The 13,250-nt window shown below is 39.9% G+C and overlaps 1 protein-coding gene across 3 annotated transcripts in view; it reads right to left on the bottom strand.

The window, feature by feature from the left end:
* Window positions 1–13,250, bottom strand: part of LOC148419871 (receptor-type tyrosine-protein phosphatase epsilon-like) — a 30,413-nt gene that overhangs the window by 131 nt on the left and 17,032 nt on the right. Inside the window, exons 11-22 of one of the 3 annotated variants that reach the window (XR_015866369.1) lie at window positions 13,112–13,209; window positions 10,943–11,062; window positions 9,394–9,557; window positions 7,435–7,570; window positions 7,122–7,271; window positions 5,570–5,663; window positions 4,351–4,427; window positions 4,085–4,219; window positions 3,867–3,992; window positions 2,764–2,915; window positions 1,257–1,392; window positions 42–1,123 (exon numbers count right to left, since the gene is read on the bottom strand). Coding sequence is in view for 1 of the 3 variants with exons in the window: in XM_088421100.1 (XP_088277226.1) it covers window positions 1,049–1,123; window positions 1,257–1,392; window positions 2,764–2,915; window positions 3,867–3,992; window positions 4,085–4,219; window positions 4,351–4,427; window positions 5,570–5,663; window positions 7,122–7,271; window positions 7,435–7,570; window positions 9,394–9,557; window positions 10,943–11,062; window positions 13,112–13,209 (1,463 nt within the window). In the remaining 2 variants the exon portion in view is untranslated. Of the gene's footprint in view, window positions 1–19; window positions 1,124–1,256; window positions 1,393–2,763; window positions 2,916–3,866; window positions 3,993–4,084; window positions 4,220–4,350; window positions 4,428–5,569; window positions 5,664–7,121; window positions 7,272–7,434; window positions 7,571–9,393; window positions 9,558–10,942; window positions 11,063–13,111; window positions 13,210–13,250 lie in introns of those variants that run through there. The other 2 variants (XR_015866370.1, XM_088421100.1) reach the window with 2 other exon arrangements.

Here is a 13,250-nt window from a genome sequence, read left to right as displayed (position 1 = left end):
ATATATATAGCTAGCTAGCTATATATACAGAGTATACATACACAGATATTAAAACATAATACATTATAGTAAAATTATTCACTTTCTGAACAGAATCAAATTTACTGACATACCTCTATCCACAGAGGTGCCTTGAGATCCGAGTTCAAATTTTTTTTTAAGCTAAAACACTGTTGGTCAAGAAAATGCCATTGAAGAATTTTGTAGTTTATAAAACATTATAGGAAGCATGCATCATGGTTTGTTACCTGCAGTTCATTATTTTGTGCACATCCTGGCCACTAGGGGGCAGTAAAATACGGTCATGCAGATAAAGAAGCGTTTCGTAACGGAGTTAACTGCGATAATATTAGTAGTTTATCGCAGAGGGAAAGGTTGAGAGTGGTGTTATGTTTTCTGTCTACATGTGTTGCTGCACCACCTGTGTCATAAAATCAGTCTGTAAAATACGGTCATGCAGATAAAGAAGCGTTTCGTCACTGAGTTAACTGCAATCATACTAGTAGTTTTTCGCAGAAGGAAAGGTTGTGAGTGGTGTTATATTTTCTGTCTACATGTGTTGCTGCACCACCTGCGCTTAAGTTTTGGCTAACTTGAACAAAGCCCACGAAAAGCGCTTTTACCTTTGCAGACGCTCGCCAGCATTTGCCCCTCAGTGGGCTTTAAAGTGGACTTTTGCCAATAAGATGCTATTTTCTAGCCCGTCTAAGGCATTTTCCATTATGCGTTAGCATTAAGCTAGCAGACTTTAAAACAACCTTATATTTTAAACATGCAATGACGTAATTAACTTGATTTTCTTGCAAGTGAAGTAACCCATATCTCAAGGCACCCCTGTGTTTACATGTCTACATATTTTAACGCACTAAGCAAATATTTTCACCCAAAATGTAATCCTCAAAGACATGGCAAAAAGGATTGATATGTTTCCTTATATTACACTATGAGACCAAATGTAAAACATTAGAAAATGTACATTCAAGAAAGAAAAAGAAAAAGCAAGTTGTTTGCATAAGTTAATTGGAAAGCAGACGGTTGAAGAAGCGCGTTATTTAAAGTTGGCGTAGTCTGAGAAGATGTCGACAAAATCCTGCACCACTCGGTAGCAGAAGTCGTACTGCTCCTGGAAAACAAAACCCCCCCCAAAATAAAAACAAACAACAAAACACTGAATTAAGACGCGACGCGTTAACGTGCCCGATTTAAACTCCGCCAGGAGCTTTTTGTTGTTTCTGTGTCTCATTTGCAAACATTACCACGGTCTGCACCATATGCGGCCGCTGCATGCGTAAACTCTTGACGGTCTGGAAGACGTCCAGCAGGCCTTCCGCCTTCACGCGCTCCAGAATGTTGCTAAGGGCGATGAAGGTCCCCGTTCGACCCGCGCCGGCACTGAAAGACCGAGACGGAAAACCGTGTCACACTCGGGGACGCTGTATAATGGAGTCAAGATCACCGTTCGGGGACTTTCAGACTTCCACTTTCACCTCAAAAAGTTGAGATTTTCCATTCAGCCTTTTTGCATTCAATCAATGTTAGAAATGCTTATTGGTCAAAGGACAAGGCTTTTTTTTTTCTTTTTTAAATTAACTAACTGCAAACAGATGTAAGTTAGACCATGTGGCAGTCCAGCAGTCCCCAAACCAGGGGACTTTTGAACCAGATTTTGTGTATATATATATATATATATATATATATATATATATATATATATATATATATATATATATATATATATATATATAATCTATATTCATAATTTCTGATTGAAGTTTGATTTCGCTGATTATTTTGTTGCCATTCCCTTTCGTGCAGCTCCATCGAGTGGATGCATAACGCAACACCGTAGCTTCTATTCTACGCGCCTTATGATACGGTGCGCCTTATACATGAAAACCGTTTTAAAAAAGGCCATTTATCGAAGGTGCGCCACGGAAAATACGGTATACAGCAACGTGACATAAATAATATTGAAACCTCATATGTCAGCCAAAAACCAAAGAGCCCTTTGTTCACATATTTGTACCACAGCGAGATGCGCATGGTCCATTTTAAGCAACCACTTAAATGGCCAAATATGACTTTTTATCCTTGAGCAAGTACGCCATTTGAATGCACCGCGGACGAGAGAAAAGGTGACCTCTGCGTGGGCTAATGGCGCTAATAATCCCCACTTCCACCCTCCACTTAAGGCGAGGCTAATCCGAACGCTAACACTAATCAGCGTGGAAGCCGAGTGTTTGACGAAGCCGATGTTTACTGGAGATGGCGGGACGGCGAGGGAGCCGGCGGCGGAGTGATGTGCAATTTGGACGAGTGCAGCGAGACGCCGGGGGATCGCCGAGGGTTAGTCCCGCTCCCGTGAGGCGGCGGGGGAGGGGGGGGGTTAAAAAGCCCCTCTTAGACAAGCGGCGATGAAGGCAAAGAGCGGCGTGATGACACCATTTCCTGTCGTTAGCTCATCTTATCAGATTAATCATAGTGGGGAGTCGGAGGATATTTCACTTTGAGAGCTTTTAATTGACTGCGAATGGGCGGATTGGATCGATCCCACCGGGCCGCCGCCGCCGCTTTCGAATCACTTCACCTGAAGCTAGGTTCTGATCAAAGCATCCGCCGAGAAGTCTTTATAAAGGATCACGTAAGCGGTTTAGGCATAAGAACGCCGGCCCCGCCGAGGCAACGCGGCGACTTTCTCGGAAGAGAAAGGAAAAACGGAGCGTTTATACGGGCCGGCGACTCGACTAAAAACGCCCGCCGCACCTGCAGTGAACGACGATGGGACGGTTCCCGGACTGCTGTTGCTGCCTCTGCACCGAGGCGATGATGTCAATCATCCCTCGGCCCTCCGCCGGTATTCCGATCTCAGGCCAGCCGTGGAAGTGGAAGTGACGGACGTGATGAGAGTGGTTCTCCTGACGGGACACGGGGGAGTCGTTATTTCGCAAGGCCGCTGTAAAAAGAGGCTGCAACATGTTTTCGTACAAAGGCGTTATACGATCGTATATTTGCGGCGCCTTTTGAGTTCAAAAGTCTGCTGTAAAGCCGTCTCGCAGATGCGGCTAGCTTCTGTCTATAAAGCGTCCGTTTTTATGTTAGCATTAGCATTATGCTAGAACAGTGGTAAGTTTTTTCCGTGGTGTATCCCCTGTGAAATATAAAAAGTAGCCCCTAATCAATCGACACATTTTTGGGTAAAAAAAAAAAAAAGACATAACATCGGTGTCTGATTTATTCAACTTTATAAACTCTCAAACTTTTTTGTATTGGTCCACGAAAAAATAATCAATATAAAAGTGTCCTCTTTTGGATTGCTGAAGTGATGCGTTGTCAAAAAAGAAATAACTTAATTATTTAAAAAATATTTATCCACAAAAGAAAAAAATTAACAAAGTGTCACACCTGTTCTCAAAAATAAATCATCATGAATGAATATTTGTCCACAGAAAAAAAATCTTCTCCTCTTTGGGGATCATAGTAGAGACTTGTTCACAAAAATAAATCATTAACTTGACAGGAAACGAGAGGTGGCATGTGACAAGTTGAGTCAAATCATGCTAGTATGGGGGGAATCTTGGTTTTAAAAATAGTGAAAATAAATAATCTACCAAACATAAAACCCAAAGTATTACGCCTGAGCAGAGATTTTTTTTCATGTAAGCAATCGCAACATGAACTACAGTTGAAAGATTAACACTCATTCACTGCCAGCCATTTTAGAGAATGATGACATTTTCAATTTCCACACGATATTGTTGATATAAACACACACACACACACACTGAGTCTCCCTAGTGAAAGCATAGGGTCTCTCTCTGCCTTTCTTTAATAATCATAGTTGATAATTTCTATTTTTTGGTACATACTGGTCTGCGGGTGAGCACCAAGTCTTTGAGAGTGAAGGCTTCGCCCTGCGAGTCACCATTCAGCTCCACTGTGTAGTCTCCAAATGTCACACTGCCCTCTGATGGCCAATACTGGAAACACTTTTCCTGTCGGCAAAGGTTTGTAGATCTGATGTACCTTTTGAACAGCAGTCCAAACGAGTTGCAATAAGACATGGAAAGCACGCAGCGTGCCGCACCTGCTCCCTCTCCTTTAGTTCAGTGAGCATAACGATCGAGTGGCACCTCCACTCCCACACCATCCTCCAGAAGTCCTCCGCCGTGTGAGACAGGGGGGCCTGGGTTGCGATGAAATAGTCCTTCTGCCTGTAGCCCTGGAGGGCACAGCACAACACTCGAGGAACGATGTTTTGCATGCTTTCCGAAAGAGACGATGAGCTTTATATTTATACTTCTATGGGAAAATCCATAGAGGAGGTCGCGGCGGCGGTGGGGGGGTGCTTACGTCAATAAAGGAGGCATTGATGTAGTCTGTGAACTCCTGCCCTCTTTTCACTGAAAGGATGACTCGGTTGAAATCGTCTGTGCCAGGGAAGAAAAGAAAAACTTTTTCAAGCCCATATAAGTCGGAAGAAGAGGAAAAAGTGGCGTTTGGGAGAGCGGGGATTCCATGAAAATTCAAGTGCTAACAGATAAATATTTTTTAATTAACTTCTGAAAAAAAAAACAATGAATTCTGCCTAGCAACAAGTGATTTTGTATCTTATATATCTTCTTGCGGTGTCCATTTTTGTCAGTAAAGTGAATTGCATACTACCCACGAGACATTAAAGGAAAGTACCGTATTTTCCGCACTATAAGGCACACCGGATTATAAGGCGCGCCTTCAACGAGTGGCCTGTTTTAGTAATTATTTCATTTTTAAGGCGCACCACATTATAAGGCGCACAGAATAGAAGCTACAGTAGTGGTTGGGGTTTCTTTAAGCATCCACTAGATGGAGCTATGCTAAAGGGAAGGTCAAGAAAACAATCAGACAACTCACTCAAAGTCATTATGATTATGATTGACAGCCAGAAATGAAGATTAAAGATGATTTGTATTTACTACCTGCAGAATGGGAAAAATACCTCGATTACATTAAAAGACTGTTTAGATCTATTCCAAGATAATTCAAGAATATAATTATGATTCAATTTAAAATTAAACTTCGGTCTTTTGGAATCAAATTGCAACCAAAAACCTAAAAATGTTAACAGAATCGAACAGGTGAAGTCAGTTTCAGTCGCCAGCAAGTAGAAAAAATGGGAGTCTTCCACAAGCTATGAATGTTAAATGAACGGATGTTTAAAACCGGGATTTATTATTATTTTCAGATTATTTTCCACGGACATTTTTGGAGTGTTGTAGAACCTCAAATAGAACATAAAAATTCCAAGAACCGAGCTTCAAACCCTGACATGCTAACCACTCATCCGCTCAAGATTTTTTTTTTTAATCTGTGTGATTTCTAATAAGTCAAATTGCATTAAAAATGCAAACTATAAAGGAGCACTGAAGTTATCCCGGTACGTGAGCGCACTGATAAGCTTTCCCGACACGCTTCATTCGAACGTGACACGCGATTACGTAATTAGCCGCATCGATACGGATCACCCCGGACTTTGATGCCACTCGGATGTGATGTATTATGGAACCGTCGGAAGAATCAAAGTGTTCCTTACACGGGATGATCTGAAGCACGCGGTTCTTCTTCATGTTGGCTGGAAGGTTCCCCGTTCTCATGTTCTCCTTCATTATGCGCACGTTGGTCAGCTTCTGATGGGAGGAGCATACCGGCGCAATGGTGAGATGCAAAAATACAACTCGGGCGCTCTGTTACTGGTTTTAAATATTATTAATTTATTATTATTATTATTAATATATCATTTGACATACACATAATACACAGAAAAGTTAACTAACAATTGTATACATATAAATGTTTAAAAACAAACCAGGCGATTAAATGTAAACGTTTTGAGCTTAAAAGTTAAATACAACAGAACTCCAGTTAAGCTGTGATTCTTCCACGTACCACTTGAGGGAGCCTGTGTGCCCATATGTACTTGTACCACACTTTGAGAATAGTAGATTAAATGCAAATAATACAAAAAAAAGTAAAGACTAAGTTTGCACATCATCTGCAAATTAGCATAGCTGCCTACTTCATTTTGTATGTTTTTTGGAGAGTAAGAAAACAAAAATTGGCACGTGAGCATTTATCTCGTGTGAGTGTGTGTGTTTTTTTTTAACAAAATCTTTTTCATTTTGCTTACTTGTTCACAACGCCTAATTAAAGTTTTGGTAGGAAAAAAAAATCTAGTCTTTCAAAAATACAGTAAAATAACTTGCGATGTGACAGACTTAACATTTCACTTAATTTACTAAAATGTAAAAAATTATTTTTATTAAACTGTAATCCCAGATCCAAATGACTACTTTGGGCATGAAAATTGAACACACACATTTAACATTTTTTATTTACCGGTAATGAAATTATGATTTAATTTAATATTAGTAACATTTATAAACAAGTCATCGTCACTTCTATCATCAAGCATATTTTTGTGTTTATTTTTCAAAACCATCTAGTCCAAATGTTCATTTTAAACATCAAATTTGGCTCCACATTGCAAAAGTCTGCACACCCCTGCATATATACACCGTAGGTTGGACAGACGAAAGAAATGAAAATTTGCCTCTGTCTTTGCCTCAATTGTCTATCTAAAGTTAGAAAGTAATAATAACACAACAATATAACAACTTTTTTCCACTTTTAGAAGATGTAAACTGTGCGGCTTTATCGTTCGTTTCTCTTGTAACTTTTTCATCTTTCTTCCTCTCATAATGATCTCCTGTTACACGGTTGTGCATAATAAAGCCATCAATCAATGTTTAAATACATCGTTTTGCATTACGACTCGGGCGTACCTAATGTTGCCACCCCGGAGTGTATTTCAAAAGCGCTAAAATATTTAGCGCCCCAAGTAAACAACAGCAACAACAAAGTTCTATTCAGCTGAGAGGAGGGGGCTACCGGGGACGAAAGCTGTGAGTAAAACATGCAAAGTTCCCACGAGCTCCCGTTAATTCCGCGCGGCAGATGGAGGCACCTTATAAAGCCTCGTTATTAATGTCGCCGCCGCTCCGAGCGCCACCCTGGGCCAGATCTCGGGAAAAATACCGCCATGTTGGGACGATTCATTACGGAAATGTTGCAAAGGCTGGGCGTACCCGGAACTCCTCCTCCAGGCCCAGTCTGTCGTGGGGGGCCCTGGTGTTGTGAAGCCCGTGCAGATGTCCCTCCAGGGAGCAAACGTCCAGCTCCGTGTCTCCGTACAAAAAGTACTCCAACAAGGCCTGGTAGATGAAGGAGTACTGCATCTAAGGAAGAGCACAACGGGAGTCGGGACCAGAGATTTGTTTTTTCTCCTTCAAGTAGCACTGACAGTTTGTTGTGCTGTCTTTTTGTTGTTGTTGTTTGTTTGCCTTGCAACAACAACTGTCAGTCGGCAGGCACAAAGGGTCACCGGGGGTCAAAGCTTACATCGGTCTGGACCAGTTGACAGCGCTGCTCTCGTATTCTGCTCACAAAGCCGAAGACGTCCACCCTCTGCTCCATGTGCATCATGTCGATCATGCTGTCAATGACAATGAACGTGCCCGTCCTCCCCACGCCGGCGCTACGCACGCACGCACACACACACACACGCACACACACGAGAAGACAGCGCTTGTCAAACAACTGGTAAGACGGAAGGAACATCACTTCTTGAAAAAAACAACACGTACAGTACAATACTGTATAAGGGCTAAGGTCACCAATACATTTCGTAAAAGTTGTTCCCACTTCTAGTTTTTGGCCACAGAAAATAATAACGAAAAATATGCTTAAGTATACACATTGCATTTTCTTTGCTGATTTTGTAAATGCTTTTAAAGGCGTGATAGTTAAAGTGATTTATGAATGTTTTCATTTTTCCTTCAACCACTCAAAATCGTTCTGGCATCAGTTCTATGCTTACATATTAGGTTAAATTTATTAAAGCTGACAAAAAAATTGAAAAATGGTGTGGTCTGTCTTTGTAGACTGTGCAGTGATGATGACGCTTAACTGGTCTCTACCGCCACCTACTGTCCTGAGATGAAACATAAGCTAGCAAATAATTTTCTGTTTGCTGACTTAGTTTTACCGCTGCTCAGCAGAATGTTGCAAAAATCGCAAGAAAATTAATAAATCCTATTAAAATGCATCTCAAAAAGTGTAATTATAATGGTTTTATATGGTCCAAAATTTGGACAATGATTATTTTTGTACACAAAATCTCACACGTCCAGCTGCAATCACATAGAAATGTCAGAATTGTTGCATTTTTAAAATTTACATGTTTTAATCATCTGCAGGGAATTTCAGCTCCCTGGTGTTTTCTTCCCATTGATTCTTTTATGATATCATAAAAACATATCAAAGGTATATCCATAATTTGTAACAGTGTGGCACATGGTTCAAGAACAAAAACAATGTTTCACAATGGAGATTTATAAGGGAGTCACTATAAAGCAACACGTCGCTTCATGTCCCAATTAATTTGCTCTTGATTTGAAAAGACAAATGTGCTGAATTAAAAAGCATTCAATTAGATTTGCTGATACCTGCAGAAACCCTTTTCAAATCTCACATTCCTCCTAAAGTGCCTTCACGTACCCCCAGGAGTACTCTAACCCCCATTTGAGAACTGCTGAGTTATATGATTTCCTAGTCAAAATGGACCTCCAAGGGAAACCATAACTACCATGTGGCTCACAACAGAAATTAGTTTACCTCACAGCACTGAAAAAAAAAGGTATGTTGGGTTTAAAAACGGATCCAGCCAGATTTATCGTGTGCAACTTCCTGATTGCTAATTGTACTCTCGTCCCCTGTATTAAACATGATGGTGTATTATTATAGCCTACAGCTAAACCCCTTAGCAACACTTCTGAAAATTGTGCAGATAGATTCACAAATCAAAGAAAAGTGACACAAAACTCAAAATTATACCCCAAAAATCTCAATATTGTCTTCCATTTCCCGTCAAAGGTGTAAAATCCAGACGCCCAATCATTTTTATCCATGTAAGGTTTATTACCGCACGAACACGCTTGGTACCGAAGGACCGAGTGCGTGTATACTAAAAGCAACCCCCAGCAATAGATTTCCAAGGGTCATTTCAGCAGATGGGCCTCGGGCGTTGAAAAACAACCGCGAGCACCTGTTGCGGCGCTCAACTTGACCAGTCAAACAAAGGTGCACGTATGCACAGACCGGGCAGGGAAAAAAAATGTCCTAGCTACAGTATAACTCAACAACCTATATTATCCCCCGGAGACCATAACGCTCGCTTTTCCTACGTTCTCTTAAGCAGGAGTTATAATTGCAACAATCTGCCGCTCTTTAATAACCTGCGAAAACAGATGACGCAAGGAGGGGGGGAGGGGGGGAGGGTCGTAATTGTGTTCTTCTCACCTGCAGTGCACCACAATGGGTCCAGCGTAGGACGGGTTGACAGCCTTGACCTTCTTGAGGAATTTCAGCATGCCTATGGGCGAGAATGGCACCCCGAAGTCTGGCCAGCTGGTGAAGTGGAGTTGAGTGACCAGGCACGGGGCCCGGGGTCCATCACTGCCCTGCTGTGGAGAACAGACGTGCCCGGTTAATGCCTGCGTGTGAGCGATGTTCACTGCGAGCAGCACACATACACACGCATACGCGCAAGACGGGCGGGCAGATGACTCGGGTGAGTGACTTTTTTTTGTTTCGCGGTTAGTCTGGCAGCAGAAGCCGCTTTCACGCAGAGACCCTGCAAAATGGAGGTGTCAAAGCCATAACGGAAGATGCGGAAAACGCAATTTTCATCAATCATTCTGGAGGAAATAAACCTAGAGACATTTATTCAAAAGAGAATCCAGCAGAAAATATTCAAACAAAAACGAATACTGATTTAAAAGCAGTTTTAACATGAGCTTAACATTCATAGTTTATGCATAATTTGCTTCAAAGGATAGTCCATTTATCGGGTCATTTTCAACTGCAAAAAGTTAATGTTTTATCCATACCGTATTTTTTCTAAGGCATTATAGATTGATTATAAGGCACACCTTCAACGAATGACCTAATTTAAAACTATTTTCATACCTAAGGCCCACCGCATTATAAGGCACATAGAATAGAAGCTACAGTAGTGGCTGGGGTTGTGTTCTACATCCACTAGATAAAGAGAATGTCAACAAAACAATCAGATAAGTCAGTTCAACGTTATTAATAGACAATCAGAAAATAAGAAGAAAGATGATTTGTGCAAAGTACTATATGAAGAATTAAAAAAAAAACCTCGATTGCATTACCAATATTTTGCCGTATTGCTATAATATTGTCATATCCTTTCGAAAAGGTTGTTTGAGTGCGTCGTCTCTGTTTGCAAAGTCAGAGAGGGCACGTAAAGTTGAATGCGGGGTTCCGGTATCAAACAGACGCCAGACAAAAGCTGAACTGAAGCGAGAAAGACGCTCCACAACACACTGCATATTGATTCGCTGAGTACATTAAACAAATTAGTATATTGATATTATTTCTCGAAACTTGCATACAAGCCCTTTTAATATCCTTGATTGTTTTCCAGCTGCAGTTTTTCCTTATTTATTCTATTTTTTCCATCCTATTACCATGCACTAAACTGTTTCAAAGCCCCTTCAGGGAGCATTAGCTTTTACGTCTTCTCCATGCAGCTTTATTAGATGCTTAATTTTTAATAAGAGATAGCGATTAAAATGATGTATTTTTAATGTCATTTGATAACTACAGTTGGCTCAAATATTAAACAATTTTACTATGGGCCTAATTAGAGACAATGCTCCCTTAAAAATATTGCTACGAAGGCCTGCTGCAGTGTAATTAAATTTTACTAGTGTGCTCAGGAAATCCATACATGGCACAGTTTTAATAAACCAACAGTTTTTTTTTTTTCCACGGCTTTTAATGAAAAGAAATGATATGTGGATGCATAGATTTGACTTACATACTGAACGCAGAATTTCCGAACGGTGTAGTCCACCAGAACGGTGATGTCCTCCATGGCCACCCTGATGTTGCCGTACATCCAGCAGCCTTTTTCCGGCCAATATTGGAAGCATTTGTCCTGAAAACGTAACAATTCCAAATATGTTTATATATATATATATATATATATATATATATATATATATATATATATATATATATATATATATATAAAGATATTAATTACTTTGTCATTTAGTGTTTAACATAGATTAAAGATTCTACATGAGACAACAAAAAAAAACAGTATTTGCTTTGTGGGGCAAATTGGCAAAAACAAGCATAAAATCCTCTTGTGATTTTAGACAATTTTAAGAGCTAATAACGTTAGATTAAATAATCCAGCCTATTAAAAGAGAAATCAACCCAAAAACATTCTTTTACCATATGTTCTAAGCGCCCCTACTAGCACATATGATATTCTGATTATTTGTTGTCTTTTTTTCAGATCAGAGCGTAAAGGAGGGTCTAAAAATTATTTGTTAAATCATTCAATCCAGCCATTTTTACAAAGATAAAGCTAGGTAGCTAGCTAACAAGCGATAGATAGATAGATAGATAGATAGATAGATAGATAGATAGATAGATAGATAGATAGATAGATAGATAGATAGATAGATAGATAGATAGATAGATAGATAGATAGATAGATAGATAGATAGATAGATTATGCTTTGCTAGCTAGCATGATAGATAGACAAACAGACAGATAGATATTTAGCTAGCTAGCTAGATTATGCTTTGCTAGCTAGCATAATAGAGAGATAGATATTTAGCTAGTTAGCTAGATTATGCTTTGCTAGCTAGCTAGCTAGATACTTAGCTAGCTATCTAGATTATGCTTTGCTAGCTAGCATGATAGACAGACAGACAGACAGATATTTAGCTAGCTAGCTAGATTATGCTTTGCTAGCTAGCATGATAGACAGACAGACAGACAGATAGATAAATATTTAGCTAGCTAGCTAGCTAGCTAGATTATGCTTTGCTAGCTAGTATAATAGATAGATATTTAGCTAGCTAGCTAGCTAGATTATGCTTTGCTAGCTAGCATGATAGACAGACAGACAGACAGATAGATATTTAGCTAGCTAGCTAGAATATGCTTTGCTAGCTAGCATAATAGATAGATAGATAGATAGATAGATAGATAGATAGATAGATAGATAGATAGATAGATAGATAGATAGATAGATAGATAGATAGATAGATAGATAGATAGATAGATAGATAGATAGATAGATAGGGAATTTAAGATTTACTTTCTCAGACTCTTGAAAGATCTGCAATATATGTCTTTGGGATTGAATGAGTAAATAACTCTTAAGAAAAAATGTCATGAAAAAGTGTCGGGCTTTGTATTTTTGCTCCGCGGAAGCAGGGATTGAAAGGCACTTGACTTTGCGCGCGCGTCCCTGTCAGTCAATAGGATGCGCGCAAGCCGAGCTTCAACTCATTAACAAGTCTCTCAGACTAATTATCATGAAGCCTCTCGGGGTCTTATCAACAATTATTGCATCATTGATCCCTGACGCTCGCGCTCCTTCTTCTGCCGTATGAAACCTCGCCGCCGAGCCGGCGATTGATCAGGCCTTTGAGGCTCAGCTCATGCAAAAGTCATCCGCCGGGTGACAATGTGATTAGATTGTCATCTGAGAGACGGGGTCAAATGAATTTCAAGTTGGTGACTTGGGGTCGCTCAAACGAGAATCGGGAAAGCTGGTGTGGCACTAACTGGCTGTGTCCAAAGTAAAAATACGAGTAGTGCTACAGTTCGGTTGTATTTAACTTTAATAATGTATCAAAAGTATTTTAATGCAGGGGCAGGGCAATGCATCGATTTAATTCTATTCGTTAGTCGTTACATTTTGCTTAATTGTGTCATTGAAAGGAAAGACTACTTTGAGATTTTTCTAGCAGTGAAAATTTGAGATGTTGTTGTCACTCGTATAACACTTGAAAATATTTGGAAAAAATATAAATAACTGGCATTGAATGTCTGGAACTCTTAAAAATGTAAAATTATATCCATTTAATTTGAGTTAAGTTCATAACTAAATTCAAATAATACCCATAAAAGTGCAATTGACGAAAATTTGACGTTTTTTTTGATGGAGAGCAAACAAACCTCTTTCCTTTCTTTCAGATTGGTCAGCATGACTATCGTTGCAGTCTTCTGTTCCCAAATCATCCGCCAGAAGTCGGCCACCGTCTCCAACTTGGGACCTGATGTATGCAAAATAACATATGAGGAATAAGGAAAAAAA

This window comes from Hippichthys cyanospilos, chromosome 8 (genome assembly GCF_059441005.1).
Source record: "Hippichthys cyanospilos isolate Australia breed blue-spotted pipefish chromosome 8, RoL_Hcya_1.0, whole genome shotgun sequence".
Taxonomy (NCBI): Eukaryota; Metazoa; Chordata; class Actinopteri; order Syngnathiformes; family Syngnathidae; genus Hippichthys; species Hippichthys cyanospilos.
This window is presented reverse-complemented; position numbering and strand designations above follow the sequence as displayed.